This window comes from Camelus bactrianus, chromosome X (assembly GCF_048773025.1).
Source record: "Camelus bactrianus isolate YW-2024 breed Bactrian camel chromosome X, ASM4877302v1, whole genome shotgun sequence".
NCBI lineage: Eukaryota > Metazoa > Chordata > Mammalia > Artiodactyla > Camelidae > Camelus > Camelus bactrianus.
In genome coordinates this window covers 77,165,812-77,187,133 of record NC_133575.1, presented here as the reverse complement: position 1 = coordinate 77,187,133, position 21,322 = coordinate 77,165,812, and the positions used below count along the sequence as shown (strand labels likewise).

At 34.8% G+C, this 21,322-nt stretch overlaps 1 protein-coding gene across 4 annotated transcripts in view; it reads right to left on the bottom strand.

The window, feature by feature from the left end:
* Positions 1-21,322, bottom strand: part of DIAPH2 (diaphanous related formin 2) — a 797,042-nt gene that overhangs the window by 533,478 nt on the left and 242,242 nt on the right. For all 4 annotated transcript variants that reach the window (XM_074359372.1, XM_074359371.1, XM_074359369.1 and 1 more), the window contains 2 exons: positions 20,168-20,473; positions 18,451-18,565 (listed from right to left, as the gene is read on the bottom strand). In XM_074359372.1, coding sequence (XP_074215473.1) covers positions 18,451-18,565; positions 20,168-20,473 — 421 coding nt within the window. The remainder of the gene's footprint in view (positions 1-18,450; positions 18,566-20,167; positions 20,474-21,322) is intronic.

Here is a 21,322-nt window from a genome sequence, read left to right as displayed (position 1 = left end):
AATAATTAAGCATCCTTAGTGGAATTAGCTTCCTGCTAGCAAAGGAAAGACAAAGAAGAGGAGAGAATGAAGCAGCACAGAGCAGGAAGCACTGCAGAAAACACCTGGAGTGTGAGGAGTGAAGGCCAGTAGTCATGTGCAGTGCTGCCTAGCCTATGGTCTGCCCGGGCTGCCTCAAAGAGGCTACAACGCTATTGCGCAAATTAAAGAAGCTGGATGTAGACCCCCAAGTACAGAGCCTGGGCCAAACTGTAGCCCCTCAGCAGGACATCCTTGTGCAATGAACAACCATAATGGAAGTCCTGGCCCTACAGTCCCATGCCCCTAGAAGGAGCTGCTTTAGAATACTGAAATGGCAAGGCTGGGGTCTTCCAAGCCTGGCACGAATCACTTTCTTTACTGCTTAGCTTTCTACTTTCTCTGGGTTGAACTTGGCCTTTTCCCTTTGTTAAAGTCCCAGCAGGAGAGAAGAATTACTGAGCAGACCAGAATCCACTTTAATCTAGAACCTGCACAAATGACTGAGATTTTATGTACATATGTAGACAAATTATATAAATTTGAAGATGGGCTTATGTGTGCAACTTACAGAAGACACTAAAATATGTCAGTTACCCTTCCACATACATATGCACATTCGTGACTATACATGTTTTAAAATCCTCATTATGATACCATTTCTAGAAGACAAAAAAACCAACGACTAGAATTATGTGATCCCTTTTATACATTACTAATTAAAAATGCCAAGTGATAAACACTGGAAACAGAAGAGAGACCAGTAATCTAAAAGAGTTGCGTTGAAACTTTCTTATATCCTTTCCAGAGGCCCTCCAAAATAATTTCTTTGGAGTTCACTAATGAAGTAAACTAAACTATCTTAGATGCAGGTTAGCATATCTCAATTGCAATATACTGTCCACATGTACTAGAATATTGTTTGAAAAGATTATCATACAGAGAATTTACAGTATCCTCTTGAAGCCAATTCTCCAATGCTTTCACAAATGCAGTTGCTACAATCTGCTAAACTGAGATGAAGTAAAATGTTCCAAATGAATATATATTAACAGTCATGAATAAAGTTGGAGAGCTCAACCAACCCACTGAAGATTCAGATTTGGTGCTAAGTTTTCTGGGTTGTAAAAGACAAGAAAATAATCAACAATCATAGTTGCTTTACTAATTCCAGTCATTCTGTAGGACTAAGCTATCAGAGAAATAGCTGCTTAAATATAAAGCACCAAGAAATGAGTGAGAAGGTCCTTTAGTATCTATCATAAATACTAATACAGCCACAGTAAGAATACTTAAAATTTACATGAACATCTTTGTCACAGATGAATAATCCATTTTGACAATTTCCTAACAGTGAAGAGATGCAAAATTTGCTCTCAACAACTAGAACAAGATGATGCATAACCTTTCAAAATTTCCTGGATAGAGGGTACTCTCCCTATCTGGAAAGTGGACTTTGGAATATGGCGCTTCAAGCCATTTAATTTAGTAGAAGATCCGAAAGAAATGACCTACATTTTTTTCTGAACTCGATGGGGTTTTTATCAGTACACTTTCGGTGCCCCCGGCACACAAAGAAAGTAAAGATCTTTCTTAGATCACAAATTTAGTTAGATGGAGAAGAAAACTCTCTGTTCACCAGAGCAAAATTGTTCATTTCATAATTAATTCACAACTAGCACACAGTATGACATCAGTTGAGAGTAAATCAAAAGAAACACTTAAAAGTGCAATGTTCATTTGACCAAGTAGTTAAGCACAGAGAAAAAAGTAAAGGTTGTCTTTACAGATAAATTAGAAGAGGCATTGAAGCAACGGTTAATACCAAAAAATACATTTGATTTCCATGCATCAACATTGGTCTAATTCAAGCTGCAATGTACTTCCTACCTTTGGAAATATTAGCATAGTGTATGCAAAGATGGTTTTAGCTTATTACATTGTTTTAATCTTCTGACCAGTTTTTCTGTCAACACTATGCTCCTCAGCCTTTTCTGATTCAGTGGCTACAATACAATCTATCGTACAAGACTTTATTTGGTTTAAGCCCCAAACCCACAAGTGATCAATGATTCCTTGCATTTTCCTTATCCCCCTGTACCTAACCCATCAACAAGTCCCCTCGGCTTCTGCTTCTCAAGATACGTGGCTTAAATGCTCCAATTTATATGCTTTTAAAATTATTTCCCTTAACTGTCACACTTAATCCTCCACCTAAGGAATTCAGTATCATATTACTGTAATTTTTCATCTTTAGAATACTTAACACTATCTGAAATTCATATTAATTTAATTACATGTTTATTAGTATATCGTTTCTGTTAGACTCTAAGTTCTAACAGAGTCAAGATCACATCTCCCTTGGGGAGGGTATATCTCAAGTGGTAGGGCACATGCTTAGCATACACAAGGTCCTGGGTTCAATCCCCAGTACTTCCTCTAAAAATAAATAAACCTAATTACGTTCCCCTCCAAAAAAAAGAACACACAAAAAAAAAAAAAAAGAAGAAAGAAAGAAAAGAAAATGTGAAGATCACATCTACCTTAATTACAGCTATTTCCCCCTCCCTCCAACTCCTGCCAAGGTGGAGACTAGCATCTGGCTCAGAGAAGGTGCTTAATATTTTTATTTGTGAATATAAGAATGCATAGAAAAGTAAAATTATTCATTGCTATTAAGGGACTCATAATTTCTAGAAAGACTGTTTACTAGATACTTCTTGAAAAAAAATACATTTCTGAGAAAATATAAGCAGTTCCCTCAAAAAAAATTACTCCAATTACTGTACGAATTCTGCACACCAGATGCCATGGTGAGGTGGCAAACATATTACACCACCCCTGACAGTTTTGAGCACAAACTTAGTTTCCTTTTATTTGCTACTCTAACTGCTATCACTTTCACTCCCACTCTCAAACCTCAAAATATAGGTCAACCCCAAAGTCCATTGGAACTTTTTGGTCATACTGAATTTTAGGAAGGAATGAGAAGACTCAGATAATCATCGAGTAGAAATATGAGAATAACTGAGCAGAAAGTTTCTGGAAAATACTGTCCATCATTGAATACAGTGGTTCCGTTAACACCCAACACTTTAAGCACATCTAACCAACAACAAAATAATTTGGATCCTAGGAAATACTTGAAGGTAGTAGAAGAAATAATTATCCTGACTTTAAGTAACTGGGCTGGGCCTATGGTGCAGAAATACAGGGATGTTGTCATGGCAAAACAAGATAAACAAAATCCTTTTCCAGCACTGAGAATTCACAGTTACTCATTCTGAGGCCTAATGGAGTAATAAGCATTCTGAGAAAACTAGTAGTGTAGCACGTACGATAGAAATTCAATACATATTTGGTGAATGAGCAAATGAGACAAGGAAGATGCAGCCTCAGTAGCAGCTTAGAAGAACTGCTAGAATAATGCTGTTATCTCATTTCTACAGTAAACTCGCCTCTATGAAGGCTACCATTACTTAGTAATGTCTATACTATATACACAGAAATGGAGCTCCCAGTACCCAAGCAGCAGCTGATCCAAGATTTGTGAAGCGGAAATCTGTCACTATGTTGATTATGCAGGTATCTGGGTCCACTGGGAGAGGGGAGATGGGCGAGTCCGAGGGAAAGAGATGAAAAGAGGAATATTCACAAAGTTAGTTACATTGAATTTAGACTTTATTATCCAGGAGATTTAAAAAAGTTCTCTCATTTTTCACTAAAATTTAGTCTCAAAAAAATCTTCAATCACTGCTTACTAATGGACACTGGCAGAGAGTATCTCTTGGGAAATGTACTGTCCACAACTAACAAATTCTGTATAGCGGTTAGCATATTAATATGTAAGTCTAATATATTAGATGGTTTATTCAACTCAAAGCTGGTGCCTTCACTAAAAGTTATTAGTGCATCAAAACATTGTCCATTTTGACTAGCAAGGAGCTAATATTACATGTGCCCCAGATGCTCACCTCTATATGGTAAAGGAAATAGGTTGCTTTAATTGTATTGATTTCAGGGCACACATCCTAAAGAGGGAAGGCATTATTAAAAGAGCCATGGCTTAAGTTTTATATTTCTATTATTCAGATATACATCATATAAATAATAAAGCAGGGAATATTGTCATTTCCTCTCCAAAGATCACAATGATGAATTTTAATATGATAAGTAAAATACTGATGTTCTATATATAAGTGGCCATTCCATGAACTTCAATGTCCTAGCAACTCTTGTTAGTTTCTGCATGGGAAGCAGCTTGGCTCCAAGACAAATTTCTTTAATGGCAGTGTTCAAGCTAAAGTTTGTTCAGAAATACTCAAAGCAACCTAATTCTATGTAATTACTGATAGGTTTTATTATTCATAATGGGCAGCAATTAATATGTTACAAATGCACATGTTATTAATCTCACTATGTTCCAACCCCATTTATAGAATCTTTTGATAATTCAAATTTAACATATTTTATGTAAACCCTCTAATCTGACCTTAATTCAAAATGGAAATTGCAAAACATCTGAAGGGAATGTCTATGGACACCAAACATTTTAGCGAGCCATTACTGGTGGGCATTTAAAATAAAAGGATTCTTATAAATGATCAAGTGCTTTTCATACAAAAAATAAAAATGACATAGCATGATTTCAATGTAATAACTAATTTGACAACAACTGTTATAAAATTAAGCTTTCCACAATCTTTCAAACGCTTTACACATTTTCAGTAGCTTTGTTAAAGCAATCTATTTGAAACAGTATAAAAAAATGTTGATAAATTGACATACTGATTCCTTTCAATCAAAGAAACATGTCGTGCCCGCAACTGCTACGCGCAGTCACCTCCTAGCAGACACCTGGAAATGACCTTGAAACTCAAAACTCCACACTTCAAAAGACTATTAGGAAAGCATTAATAATTACATTATAGGTGTGAAATGTAATTTAGGTACCTAAATTACAGTATTTCTAGTCGTCAGATGAACTGGAGGCCTCCAGGAAGACAGAAGAACACTACCAACAAAATCTAACTCCCTCCTTATAGTCAGGGTAGAACGGTAGGAGTTAATGATCTATCTATCTATATGTATGTATGTATACACACACACTGTATCATCGTAATATCTGTTAAGAATCCTCAGTTTTTAACAGAACAGTGAAATAAACTTGCAAAACATCTTACAGTAATTCCTAAGACAGGAATCCTGAAACCCTTCCTACAGAGAGCTTTTAGTAGGAAAGACTTTTGGTAAGAATTAATACACAATTGGAGGGTGTTTTAAAACAGCAGCAACTTCTGTTAGAGTTTCTTATGTCCTTCCCAAATTGCCTATGTCACCTTCAAGATTTGATTCTAAAACCAGTACACTTGGATGCTAAGACTGAAAAATATTGTTCAGACTCAGAGGCAATTCAGACAGAAAGGTGGATGGTCTACAAATTCTCCCAAAGTCAGTGTGTTATCACTGAACCAGATTAACTCTCTTCCCTGCTGTCACACCCATTCTGGCTTCCAGATAAACGCCAGACCTGCCTGGGCATGCACTGGGCCAGCCAGTGGAATGGGACTGCTGTTTCTATGATATATACTTCATAAATGTATAAAAAGAACCTAGATTACCAGTTATATAACTGAATGAACTAGTTATATAAAAAAAACTGGCAGTTTGTATAGCAATTAAGAGCACTGGGTTCAAACTCAACTTTGCTATCTACTACCCCTGTTACCTTTGGGCAAGTCACTTAATTTTCCTGTGACTCAGGAAAATTAGATGTTTACGGAATTGGAGATAAGAACATTATCTCATAGGTTTCCTTTCATGAGGATTAATGAAATGATTTAATATATGTAAAAAGCACAGAAGAATCAATGGTATGTAACAAATGCTTTATGAATCTATATCCATTCTCCTATTAGATTAACACTACAGCTCTGGTTCATATATAAGTTCCTGGTTGTCAACTGCTGAGTGGCTAAGAAATGCAGAGTACCCTCAGCAAGCAGCCAACAGAATGCTCACAGACTAAACTGAATCTAGCACAGTTCATGAATGAATTTGTTTTACATATATTTATTGTAATGCTAAGCATATCAAACCTGAGGTGTTTGTTGGACCCTTACCAACTATATCACTGTTGCTACAAAAGACAAAAAAATGGAGATGGGGGAATTAAGACAATCTACCACAAGAGTCTTACAATTTAAAATAACAATCCCAACAGAGCGAATCCATTGTAACTCTTATGACCATGAAGAAATTCAATACAGAATTTCCTGTAGAGTCCAAAAGAAACTTAAGGCATGAGAGAGGACCAATACAGTATGTTTCCCAAAGGCCAAGAGCCCATTTTCTCTCTGCTAACAAAGGTTTAAAATTATTTTTGAAAAATCTTTAAACAAGCCCTAGTATATGTGGCCAAAGAAAGGTTGTTCTCATAGCTTCTTTTGTCTCTTACACCTAATCCAAAAAAACCAAAACAAAACAAAAAAAACACATAGAGGCCTGAGCTAAAGACCCTGAAATACAAGAAAAAGACAACTAAAAACACACTTAATTGCCTTTACCTTCCACATATTCCCTCCAAAAGTTCTATACATTTATTCCACTTTATTAAAGCAGGTAACTGAGAGCTGTCACATACATCACATAAATACTAAATTATATATAAAAAAAGATTACCCATTTATAGCCACTAGTAATATTCATAAAAATTAGAGCAAACTCTTAAGAGCACTACTTTATTAGATCCTAACTAAGATCTACTCTAATTTAATAAACCTGTTTATTGGAAATAACTCTCAAGCAAATATTATGCAATACATAAATGCTGAGGCACAAATATAATCTGTCCACCAAGGAAAGTAATAATGGTATTTTGAAAAACATTGTTAAATCTAAGAGAGCTGATAACAGTAAGCAATTGCCTCGATGTCTCTGAAGGTATGAAGAAATATAGACCATCACTAAAACAAAGTGAAAATGATACCATAATATTGGGATAATGTTGAAAAGTCTTTGTGCCAGCAACTCTCTCTCTCAAGAAAGGCTTAGTTAAAATATATTCAGTTATGTCCCTGCAATTAGCAAAATTAAGAATTTATTGACTTGCCTTTTTTTCTATAAGATTAATGATATTTTGTTATATCTTGATCTGGTAAGGTACTAAATTTAAAAAGGACTTTTGTAAGTCTTCAACATTAAACAATTTAAGAACCCTGTAGTATGAAGCTGTTCTCAGGTACTGTTATTGCAGAAAGCAAATGCTATCAAGTTCATTTCTACTATAGAAAAGTTGTTTAAAACAGTTGACAGTTATCTGTGTCATCTTATATATCTACCTGTGGCCAATTGTTTAAATTGGCTGTAACACCATACCAAGATCATGAGTTCAACATTTACTGGGTCAGTTACCTTGGTTCAGCACAATGGACACAAAATCTACCCCTAACCCACTGTCATCATAAATGAGCATCATTGGTCATAAGCAGCATTAGGCAAAGAGATGAAATGATCAGTTTTAAAACATTCTTACCACTGCAGATCAAAATAGTATCATACCCTATTAATTATGGTGGGAAGTATATCATTTTTTAAAAGGATGACAGACAGTATTAATAGACCAAATAACTTTCAAGCAGGAAAAAATACAAAAAAATCTCACTACTTTCATAGGTTATATATAAGTGAACCTGCAAAGGAATATGGCTGATAAGAAGTCATCTCAGAAAAGGATAAATTCTAAATTTTTAAGAAATTTTAAATTCTAAAGGAATCCCTTAGCTAAATTATATCTCAGTCTGAAATATTAAAAAAGGGCCAGACTTGTGTTCCCAAATCCTATTTCAAATCTAAGAAATTAATTTCCTATGATTTTATCTTTATATGTGTTCAGCTCATGTCATAAAATGAATTCAGAAGCTCTGTAATGCCAAATGATAACATTATTAATAAAATGAATGTCTATAAACTATGATACAAGGATTTTAGAACCATATTCTGATCCATCATACAGCTATATTAATATTTGATAATACAATAAAATTATTAAAATACTTAAATTGTCAGCATTGAGAAAACAAATGCCATGGAATAGAATGAAAATGCCAATAATTAAGAAGAATGTGATCTGACTGGTACTAACAGAGCAAATAGTAAGTAAAAAACCTAGGAGAGGAGTGATAGCACCTTTATCATTGCTGTTAATGGAACAAAAGGTACCAAAAGCTTCTCTTTTCAAAGAAAATTACAAATATCCTAATAGCATCATATGTCACAGAGTAGTTACCTTTGCTGCCTTCTATTAAAAGCAGTTACATGCGAGGAAACAACACATCTCTCACCCATTGCCAGGAGCATGTTATCACTCTATTCTTACCACATGAAGCCAGGCACAGTCAAGTCTCAGTAAGCCATTCGGACGGAGGGAACATTGATAATCCACAATAGCTATGTTTGCCATCTGAATGCATCACATCGTTTATTTAGGCTCCTATAAAATTAATTTAAATTAAAAATATGATCCTTAAGTCAGTATCACCAGATGACAAAGAGCATGTGGAAATGGTGCTGGGGAGGCAGGGAGACATCAGACTAGTATGAATATTTGGCCATGGAGAAGCTAAAGGCAGAACACACAGATATGGAGAACTTAGCCTAGAATGGTTAGGAACTTCAGTATGTCTTCAGCCTTCTTAGACATGTTTTTCAAGACTGTAAATTTTTTCGTAGTGGGCAAGTTGGTTCATTCAGTTCTGTCACTTTTTGAGTATATTTTTACTGGGTCCAATTAATAGAAATACATTAATACCCTACACAAGCTAGGTGGGATGAAGTACACAAGAACAAAGTATCTCAAAGGGTAAGCTCACGTAAATAGCCTATCTTTGCCCTGTGCAACAGATAAGTGGATCTTGAATGGAGGTTTCTGATAATAGATCTTTAATCAGCACATCACACTATAGAGAGATGCACTAGTGTTGAAAAGCACGGGCTGCGGACTCAGGCTTGTCCTAAGGCCCCCTATTTCCATGACTTTGCCCATACAGGAAGCACAGCAGAGTGCTGACGTACATGCGCTGTGGAATCATCCTGCCTGACCTGGATTCCCAGCTCCACTTTGCTCATCTGCAAAACGGCTCCAATAATGGTACCTACAGCATAGGCTAGATTAAAACATTAAATGAAATAATCCATGGAAAACACTTAAAGTATGTGGCATATAGGAAGTGCACAACAAATACTAACATTTGCAATTGTTAAAACTGTCAGATCTGCCGGGTCTGTGATACATACTTATCTTTATTCTCACAAAGCTCCTACTGATGGTTTGTCTATTTTACTGACCGTTACTCTATTTTATAGTTCTTTAAATAGAGACAATAAGAAATTAAGTAGTTTCCTTAGGGTCAAACAACAAAGCAGGAAATAGATATTCACTTTAGCGCACTAAACTTCTCTTTATTTAAGTGGGCCAACCATAAATTTTAAAACTTTACTGATTCAATTAACCACAGGCCACTACTGAAAAAAATCTGGTTTTCACATTTGAAAAGTTTAACAAAAATCTGCAGTTGTATGTGTGTGTACACATATGCACATGTACATGCATACATACACACACACCAAAATGAACAGAATTACTACAGCATAGGCACTTAAATGGCAAATTAATTTCAACAAACTACCACCACCAGATTCAATTAGGTAGATTTCTGGTATTTAATCAGTTATAAGGACTTTCAAAAAATAGATTCTATTATATATATACATCACTGAATGAATTATTAAATACACATACACTTCCTACTAAGTGCATGAACTTGGGGTTAGCACCCACACTTTATTTGCATTGGTACTATAAAACTAAGTACACATACCTGTAATTCATTTGTGTGTTCGCTAAACACACTTACACTTGCCAGAAGCTGTAGTACATGCTGGGAAACAACAGTAAACAAAATGGAAATACTTCTTCCGGCCTGCAAGAAGTTCAGTGTCCGATGGGGACACAGATGAATGAACACAATTATAATGTCTTGTGACAAGTATGTTCTGACAGAAATGTGATCTAAATAGAGGCCAAATGGAGAACTGGTGAAGGTTCAGGGAGAAGTTGCAAAGTCTTGTAAGTGTCTGTTCCAGGAACAAAAGAGTTTAGTCCAAGGACATTTTAGGGGGAGTGAAGAGGCAAGTGACCATGAACTGCATGAGCTTAGATGTCCCCTTGAAGACAACAAGTAGTCAGTGAAATGTTCCAAGTATAGGAGTGCCCTAATAATTTATACTTTTAAATAATTTATACAATTCTGACTAGGTTGTAGAAAACGGGTCACAAGGAAATAGGACTGAAAATACAGAGACCAGTTAGGATTCTGTTGAAGTCATCAAGGAGAGAGCTGTCATAGCACTTGTAATTACTGAGAAATCAAATTGTATGCATCCATATGGTAAGCAACTTCTGAAATGGCTCCCAAATGCTCCCTGCCTCCTGGTATCCATGCCCTTGAGTAATTCCCTCCCCATGTGTGTGAGGGTTGGACCTAGTTAATTGCTTCCAAAGATGAAAAAAGACTACAAAACATTTGTCACTTCCTTTTCACCTTCATTCTCTCTTCACTTCTTCTGGGCATGTACAGTTTGATGAAGCAAACCATCTCCTGTGAGCTGCACTACTGAGAAGCCCATGAGGCAAGGAATTGAGGGTGGCCTCTGGACAACAGCCAGCAAAAAAAGAATGGAGGCCCTCAGGCCAATAGTCCTGGAGAAACTGAATGTTGTCAAAAATCATATATGTGAGCTTAAAAACAGATCATCCCCCAATCAAGCCTTCAGATAAGACCACAACCCTGACAACACCTCACATGCAGCCTTGTGATGGACCTTGAGGCAGAGGACTCAGCTGAGCTCTGCCAAGATTCGTGAAACTGTGAGAAAATAAATGTGTGTTCCTTTAAGCTGCTAAATTTAGCAATAATCTGTTACTTAGTATGAGGCAACTAACATTATCCACAGTGATAAAAAAAAAAGTTAAAATTCTTTCAACATGATGGCCATACACAAATATATTAACCTGTTTTCAAGTGTAACTGTATTCCTAGAAACTTGTGGTAAAATGGAACTGATATTTTTAAGTTATAATTTTGAATTTCTCAGGTCATCTCCCATATATTGTCTGAAGGGCACTTAATAACAAAATTTAGCTCACTCATTCAGCACACCTACCTTACAAGATGCTAAACATTGTCTTAAAATAGCGATATGCTCATAGAGAAATGAGATTTGTGGTTTCAAGAGGTGGAAGGTGTCGGGGGGGGAGGAATTAGGTGAAGATGAACAAAAGGTACAAATTTCCAGTTATAACATAAATAATTTCTAGTGATATAATGTACAGCATGATAACTAAAGTACACAATACTATACTATATATTTGAGAGTTACTAAGAGAGTAAATTTTAAAAGTTCCCATCACAAGGAAAAAATTTATAACTATGTGAGGTGATGAATGTTAACTAAACCCACTGCAATATATACATATACCAAATCATTATGTTGTACACCCTAAACTTATACAACATTACATGTCAATTATATTGCAACAAAATGGGGAAAATAAAAACAAAAGCAAAACAAAAACCAAAAGATAATGATGAATGAAAATTACAATAATGATGTTAATAGTAATACCAAAAATCTTAGTTTAAAATTAAGGAAAACAAGGTAACACCCAGATACTATCAAATAATCTATTAAAAAGAAAGAATTAAATTTACTCTCATCAACAAGGACTAACTGACCAAAGGGATTACTTATATATAATGTCTCAGAAAAAGCTACCAGATTTGCACTTCCCTAAAATAAATACGTTTTCTCTTAAACAAATCAGAGAAAACTCTTGCTCTTACTTCCTATATCATACAAAATATATAGTCTGGAACTGGTTTTACTGCCATCAATACACCATGGGAACAACAAATACCCCTTTATGGTTTTATAAAGTTGTGTCAAAAAATTCCACTGGATTTCAATGTAAATAATTTCTATTTGCCGAAATAAAACTAAATTAGCTAGAATAATTCTGAACGTGAATGAGTATCTATGTGACTTGTAAATGTTATCAACTGAACCCCTGTTATTGTGCCTAATTCATACAATGTTTATAAGCAAAAATTACTGAAATGGGGAGAGACAGTCTCACTAACTCATTGCTAAAAAGTGTCATATTAAAATAATACAAGGTATCTATAACGTTATAAAGCTAACCTCAAAGGAACCCTGTGAAAAATTTATTTTATTACTTTATGTATCCCATTTATATTAATATATCCCTACCAATTGCCTAATGAGATGAAGACCACACTCCTTCATTCACTATTAGAAGAGACAAACCCCAAGACATAGTAGTGCTTTACAGTTGAATAAATTCAATGCAGAAAATGCTTGAAAAAATCTTAGTCATAGAAAAAATGACCTTATTCCCTTCCAAACATACAACTTCCTAGCTTTGATTTATTTAAGTTCTAAAGAACTGTCTTCAGCGCCAGAATAATAGGATTACACATTTCACAAGATAATATGTGAAACTATAGCTTTAAAAAAGGATTTGTTAATTATGCAACAAAATGCACAAATAACTGAGGGTGTAAAAACCACTGTCACAACATAGGGAAGTGGCTAAGAACAAACCTGGGGTCAGATCTCAGCTTTGCTACTTCCTAGCTGTATAAATAAGACATACTCCTTAATCTCCCATAGCCTCAGTTTCTTCACCTATAAAACAATAATACAGGTATCTAGGGTTGGTATGAGGACTAAATAAGATATGAATTTTAAGTGCTCATCACAACTCTTGGGACACAGTAAATGCTTAATAAAAATATTGTTGTTATTATTATAACTGCTATGATTACTGTTATTACTAGTGATGGTGTAGTTAATAGAAGCAGTACAATCACCACACCATCACTGATATGTACAGAAAGAGCTACTGGAAGCCTACTCATTCAGAAGGCCAAGGATACACTGTCTCAACATCTCTCTACAATTAGTGACTCTTACGATTAAACAAGGGAATGTATCTCTGGCTCATGAATTCCATTTCCTCTTCTACATAAAGGAGGTAATTGTTCGATGCCAGAACATGCCAATTGGAAATAAAAGCATGTGTCACCGTAAGTTAAAACCATTAAAAGTTCCAATAAAAAAAAAAAAAAACTTTGATCAGGTGATAGACAAAAATAATTGGTTTATATAAGAAACTCAAAGAATTTAGATATAATAAAAATGATGAAATTACATACAGGTATGTATGGTGTTTAGCTGGCTGCCTGAAAAAATTAAAGCTTTCTCGACTTGTTCCCTTAAGTATTAAAGCCTACACTACAGAGCCTGCATATTATGTCATTAAGATGACAAATTATTTGTTAGGACACCAGGTCTCTCAGGACACTTTAGCATCATTTATAGGGGGTGTGCGTTCTGAGACTGACATCTCATTATTTTCAAGTCAGCTCTAAGAATTTCTATATTACGAAGACAGAGATGAATTAGATTTTAACACTTTTTTGGTTTTTTTATTGCTTCACTAAATATATAAGACTGTATTAAGCAACCAAACACGGGTGTGTATCTTTAAAAGCAGCCAGCAGATTCTAAGACTAAGAAACACAATTTAAAATACTATCCTAGAGGAAAAGTGCTTTTACATAAATACATCTTCAAACACAGTTCCTCCATAATTTTTGAAGCTAGCCCAGTATTTCAAGCATTACAAAATGATATTTATATACATTTGCAATATTTATAACATCTCAATTTTCTGTTATTATTAAAGCTAAATTATGCTACAGAAATATATTATTGAAGAAGCTAAATTTTATTAACCTGTTAGGCTTATTTCTTACATTTTCTCCAAGCTACATTAAAACCAAAGAAATTGCTTACAATTTCCACTATCTCTGTTCTTCCTGAAGCCTCTAGAGAACCCTAAAAATTCTAATTAGAATTAGCAGTTATAACCTACATATTTTATTATTATTTCAACTTTAGTTAATACTAACCATCATTACTTTAATTCTTATACAATATCACTATTATCTAGAATTACGATACATTTTTAAGGAAAATGACATTATTATTATCGTCTTGTTATTTGTATGTCCCCAAATATCACCAGATTGAATAATAAATAAAACTAGAACACATATACAAATTCCAACAGTTGCATGTATGATGTATATTCAAAAGCACTAATAGGGTCTTCTCCAACTGCCTCTAATATACTTTTTTTTTTTCATTAATCCAGAGAGCATTTTGAGATCTACAGCATCATTATGGCTTGTAAAAAGATCCTAAATATTATAAGCACAAGGACACAGGGTTTGGGAACTAGAAGAAACCTTAAAGATTAGGAATCCGTACTGATCAGTATATCATCATATCTTGTCTAGTCTACTGGTATTTATTTACAATCAGTGGTCCATTTACCTGCCTATGAAATCCCATCACCCATCTGTCCACCGAAAGCCTGCTCAATTGTTAATTATCAAATCACTGGGCCCCTTGGGCTTAATGAACAAAACCCCATTTCCTCAGTGTAAGGTTCACCTTACCACCTTCCCTCCCATGTCCCAACCCAAAAGGACGTGCTTCCAACACAGCATGTGCATCAGCCTCCCCCTATTTTGTTAATGGTGTTATCTGCCTAGAATGCCTTCTTTCTTTCTCCCCCTATTGAAATTTTGCCTAAATTTCAAAGCCCAGCTCAAATTACACCACTTCTGGGATTTCTATTTGCCCTACTCAAAATTGATTTCCATCTTGTGCTCCTATGGCTTCTTAAAAACATCTGTGCTAACATTTAAAACAACTTGACTAAATGGAGTGTACCTCTTCTTTCTCTTTCACTAGATGGATGATGAGTTCCCTGGCACAGAGACAAGACCTTATTCGTTTCTCTCCATCCTATTTAGTATAGTACCTTGCACATAGTGGGTACCCTACAAATATTAAATTACATGAAGTAAGAGATCCATTCTCTCCTAAAATAGAAATAATTCAGTTTATAATAGGAAATTTTAAATAATTTTCTCTACAACTCTAAAAACAAGGAATTCAAAAAGAAAGTATAATCTGATAGTACTTTCCCATATTAAATATTTACACATTTAAATATTATAGGTAACAGAACTAAGCTACTTTAAGACTTTTTTCTACTTAGCCATCTGAAGCAACTTTACACTCCTAAGTATTAAACATTTTCCTAAAATGTAAGAGGGGAGAGGGTATAGCTCATTGGTAGACTGAGTGCTTAGCATGCATGAGATCCTGGGTTCAATCCCCAGTACCTTCATTAAAATAATAAATAAACCTAATTACCCCAACATAAAAAATTAAATTAAATTAAATTAAAAATAGACCAGTGATGCTTTACAATGCATTGAGGGAGAGCAGAGACAGGAGCTCTCCAACTTTCTTGCAGTAGGACGAAATTCTCAGAGGTTTCGGACCACTGGGTCTAAAAGCTTTGGAAATAGGTCTTAGAAATAATGAGTGTGTTGCTCCTTCCAGAACACAGCTGAATGAGTGGCCAACAGCAGCAGAACTGATGGGGAAGAAACTGGTGCCCTGGAGCTAGGAAAGCCAGAGCACAATTTGGTTTGAATTTCCTGGAGCCAGAGTCTCCCGCAGATTTCTTACTGATCCTGCCACCTATTGACCAAATTATGAGTCAAGGCACTGCAAGTGACAAGGGACTTCAGCTGTGACAACAGGATCAATCAATAGTTATTAAGTGTTATTAAAATAAATGGCAATTTTGTATCATTAACATTTGTTACACACGCCTGGACTATGCTGTGATGCTTAATTGTTCCTTCAAATGTCCCTTCAGAAATAAATCTTAGTAAAAGTAATGGTCCTGAAAGATGCTCCTGACCTGATTTGTACTCAAGTCTTCAAAATTAGGAAAGCAGAAATAGTAGTAGTATCATATAGAACATTCAGAGAATCGGAGTTAAGAGTAATGGAAATGCCCATTTCTCAGCAGGGAGTACATGAGAGCCCTTCTATGACTTTTGTTTAGTTTTACTTTGGTTTGATTAGGTTTTAGCAGCCACAGGAAGAATGGCTTCTACTGTAACTGACTGGCTTTACCAAGCACTGCTCCGAAGAGCAGGAAATTCTCTTGCTGTATTAACAGTCATACTAAGTGTCAGTAAGCAAAACAAAACACACACACAGCCTCACGTCAAATGAAAGGGAAAGTGGAATTAATATTTATTAAGTGCCTGCTATATAAAGCACAACGTTGGGTGCTTTAAATATATAACCTTGTTTAATTTTCACGACACTATTAGATAAATATTAGCCTTACTCATTTTATGGCTAAGAAAATTCAGTGTCAGAGGTTACTACCCCATCTCTTCGGGGCTTTTCCCACTACCCCACACTAGTAACCTCTACATCGCAAACTTCACTTTCTTCATTGGCAAAATAGAGTCAGGCTTAATCACTCCTAAGGTCCACACTAACCCTAAAATTTTATGAAACCTGTCATTCTTATGGGACTCAATATAAATACATCTGTAAGTAAAAAAAGCAAGTGCTCAGTATAAAATGTGCGAAGAACTAGAGGAAGGAGTTCACAGAGAAGGGATTAAAATTGCCTATGAATAGAAGAAAAGCTGCTCAACTTCACTCCTAATTGAAGAAGTAAAAATTATAACATGGATGATTTATCATTTCACCCCTGAGGTGGGAAAAGGCTGTGGGGAAACAGATACTCATACATTTTGGGTATAACACTATAAATGGACACAAACTCTGAAAGGAATTTTGGTAATATCTATGAAAATTATAAACATAGACAGTATTATAGCCGGGAATTTCACTTCTAGAATTTATCCTGCAGATACATTCTATGTGTACAAAGGTTTATGTAGATACACGTTTGCTGGAGCATTGACTAAAACAGCAAAAGACTGGAACTAATCTAAATATCCATGAATAGGGGACTGGTTAAATAAACTCAGGCTCATACCACAGGATTCTATGCAGTATGTAAAGAGAACACAGGAGATAAACATAAACTATTAGGGAATAATATCCAAGTATATAAGTGAAAGCAAAAAGAAGTAAAAAACAAAAAATGATCAATACATATATGCTTCTAAGGCATAGACTTTTTCTATAGTAAGAGTGGTTTTCTCTGGGAAAGAAGCTTTAAGTCTGTAATTGAAGGGGTATGTTTACCAGGCATCTTTTTATATTTTATTAATACCTTAATATAAGCATGTTTCCCTTTTTCGATCAAAAAAAGTGATTATAATAAACAGTAATCTCTGGAGTCATTGACAAACCCCTTAAATGTGAAGTCTACTATAGAAAATAAGAATGAAAAATAAAAGACTTTAATGGCAGGAATTTGTTTAAATGTCAAAATTCTTCAGAATACACTAACCACCCCAGATTTCTATGTGCGAGTGAACTCCTAGTTCCAAGAAACAAGAAATATAGCACAATCATTCCCACCGCACAAGATAAGATAGAAGGACTGAAAAGGAATAATTGTCACCTCTCCTCTCCGAATCTTCCGAAATTCACATTCTCGCATTCTAGGGCATGTTGTGACAAATCAGGCAAATGAACTGTAAAGGTGCTAATTCCCGGGGCATGGGCGTGTGGAATGTATCAATTTCTTAGTGGTGAAGACTTACTCAGGCTGCAAAAAGTCCTAGGCTTAACTAAACTATCAATTCCACAATAACTAGGAAAATAGCAATGTGAAAATAAGATAGCAAAAATTCACAAACCACAAGGATCAATTATGAAATTGAGAAGTTACCTATAAAGCACCAAAATTATCTGTGAAATTCATAGGAGGTTAAGGGTCTAATCCTAAACAAGGCACTCAATTATCAAATCAGTAAAATATTCTTATTAGGTACCAGACTGCGATATTATTCCAGAAAAATCTGCTTATAGCAAAAAAAAAAAAAAAAAAAAAAACCCTATAAATTTTCCTAATAAACCAAATGGATTATAACAAATGTAAGGCTATATAAGATTGGTGTGACAGTGTTGTTAATATTCTGTTGTGTTATTTCCTCTTAAATGGTCAATCAACAAACTCAGCTCCTCTGCTTCTCAGTAAAAATGATAACTTTATAATAGAGGAGTATAAGTCACATACTAAACAATAAAATAAAACCCTTATTTTCAGTTGAATAACAACATTTGTGCAAATTAAATTAAAAAGAAAAAGGAGCTATCCTTTAGTTGCTGGGTAAAATATAGTTAATACATCAATCTATTTATGTTTGACTCTGTCCAGTGTGGAAACATTATACATGTATACATTACTAGAAATTTTTAGCAAAGCACTGAATTCAATATGTCAGAACAAGAACTTCATATTGAAAAAATAAAACATACCTTTCATGTGAGTAGCAAAATTCAGTGCCAATTTTGCAAAGAGATCTGGATTTTCAAACTTGTCTTCCTTAACTTTTAACCAGAAACAGTTCTCAGATAATTCTTTGGGTTCAATCTGAAACAAACAAAAAAACAAACAAACAAAAAACAAAGAGAAGTTTCTAAATTATTACTTCATATTTAATTTTTCAAAAAATTCACTTTCACCAAGGTTGAATGACAGTATCTTTATTCATTTACCTACTAAATCAATTTTAGAATCTATCAAAAATAACACTTTTTAAGTAAATATTCATTTGGAAAGTCGCAGGATTCTACTGGTGCACAGAAAAATACATGAGAGCAATAGCCCATGTAGCAAATTACATCTTAAAAAATCTTCTACTAGAAGGAATCTGACAAATAATTTAGTCAATCCCTCCCCCAACTTACATATATTCTTCTTGCTCCTGGATTTATGGGGAAACTGGGAGTCAGAAAAGTAAATTCCCCATGTTTACTGACTAGGTTATAGATAATAAACATAATAGCTGACAATTACATACCTCCTAGTATGTGTCAGGTAGTGTTTGAAGAGATTTCACATATTAACTCATCTAATCAAACCCTCACAATAATCCTCTGAAGCTATTATTATCTCCATGTTAAAGATGAGGAAACTGAGCCCCAGAAAGTTTCAGGGGCTGCCCAAGCTAGTAAATGGCAAAGGTGGGATTTAAACCTAGGCGGTACAGCTCCGCAGAACTGTGCCTTAGTCACCACACTGAAACCCCCTATTAGAAGAGTATGTGATATGTAAGTGCCATTACACTGTATGCTTCACTGCTAAATTAACCTATCATTACAATTACACACACAGATAACCGAGCCAGCAGCTTCTGGATCCTACAGTTTGGTAGATTGTGCCTAAGAGAAAATAACTGTATTCCAAACACACTTACACCTCATTTACTCTTATGAGTAAAGCGTAAGTATATGCTTAACTTTAAAACAGATTGAACCATTATTCTGGTCAAACAATTAATATGTAGATACTGTCAGATATCACTGTAAGTAGGTTCTTGGAATAACTATTTCCTTAAATGGTGGCCTGGGTAATCGTATTTTCACTAGATTAGTTTCTAGTGAATGAGGATTGTGTCAATCTTGATAATCAGGTTTTTATAAGACATGTTATTTGATAATAATAAAGCAAAATAATGTTCAAAAACACTTTCATACATCATATGAAAAAAAAGTTAGTTTATGTCTCTACTGAATACCGTCACTGATTCCACACTCTGAAAGTTTAAAACTAAAAAAAAAAAACAAAAACAAAACCCAACGTTTTCTAAGAACAAAAATAACTAAGATAAAAAGGCTCACTAATAAAAAGATTATATTTAAGAATGTCATAGCACTTAAAGTTAACAACGGAAAAAAGAAAATTATTTTTCATTTGGTTCTGCCTTTCGTATATTACTCTTTAAAACCACTTTCACTTTGATTTTCCTTTTGACTTCTACATTAATTGCAAGTTATCTGTGGAATTTCCAATTCTTTAGCTCCTAGAACTGAAAAATGGACAAAAAGCTGGTGAACTCACAAACGAAAGCAAAAGAATCAGCAATCATGTTCGCAAACATTATATAATACTTATACGCAGCAATACAGTCATTCACACGTTAATGACCAACTAGGGCTACACAAAGCCAAGTAACTCTAGTCATAGTAGTACCTTTGACCAGTTGATTCTCTTCATGGACACTTCAGGCTTATATATTTTTTTCTGCTTCATTCCATACGGCAGATCAAGTGCTGTTCCCAGCAAAGGAGGAGCTCCAAAGGGAGGCGGTGGAATAGGCCCCCCAATCAAAGGTGGTGGTGGTGGTACCCGAGATGAAGGAGGTGGAGGAGGAGGTGGGGGACCTACTCCGGGTAGAGGTGGCGGTGGTGGAGGTGAGGGTGACGGTGACCCACCACCTGGCAATGGAGGCGGTGGAGGAGGGCCTGGAATTCCCGATGAACCTGAGATTCCATGTCCCTGAAATATCAATAACCCAGTGTTTATTTCAATGCTTACTGTTAAGTATGGTAGCAAAGAAAACTTATCACTAGACATTTGTGGTTTAAGATTTATTTAATTGAGCAATACCTAAGGGCTTAACAGTACATGAAAAAGATGTGCACAGATTTTTGATAAGCATTATAAACCCTGGACAATGAGTAACTCTGCCAATATACAAAGGCTAGAACATTTGGCATTCTCGAAGATTTTGTGAAACACTTCTCCAAAATAATGAAAAATTACCTTTCATTATAAATATATGCAAAGATGAAGTACTATATATAGCTTGGGCCTGTTAGACTAATTGGTTTGAATATAGAATAATTAATACAAGGTCACAGATTTGATTCTCTTGGGGACAATAAGCTTTTCACAGAGTCTGTCTCACAGCACAAGTAATTTAGCTGTCATGTAATATCAAGAATTAACACTAAGTAACACCTATTTGCATAATAATACAGGTTTATCAATGCTTTTACATCTCTTATTTCCTTTCAACCTTACTATAACCCTATAATGTAGGTTGGACATTTTTACCTCACCTTTATCTCACTGCTAAATTAGTAAATTACGCTACAAGTTAAGTGTATAAATGGATTTGTTGAATAATTTGAAAGGTAAAATATGTATCCCATTTTTAAATGAGATTAAATACTTGTTTGTAAATACCAAATTTTGCCTCTATGAAATCATGTTTACGACATGAAACTTGTGCAATCACAAAAATGCTATTACTTTAAAAAAGGATTTCTTTACTCAAGTTAAATATATGTTTTACAAATACAATAAAAATCTCAAATGTTTTTAAATGCCACCAGCCTTTAA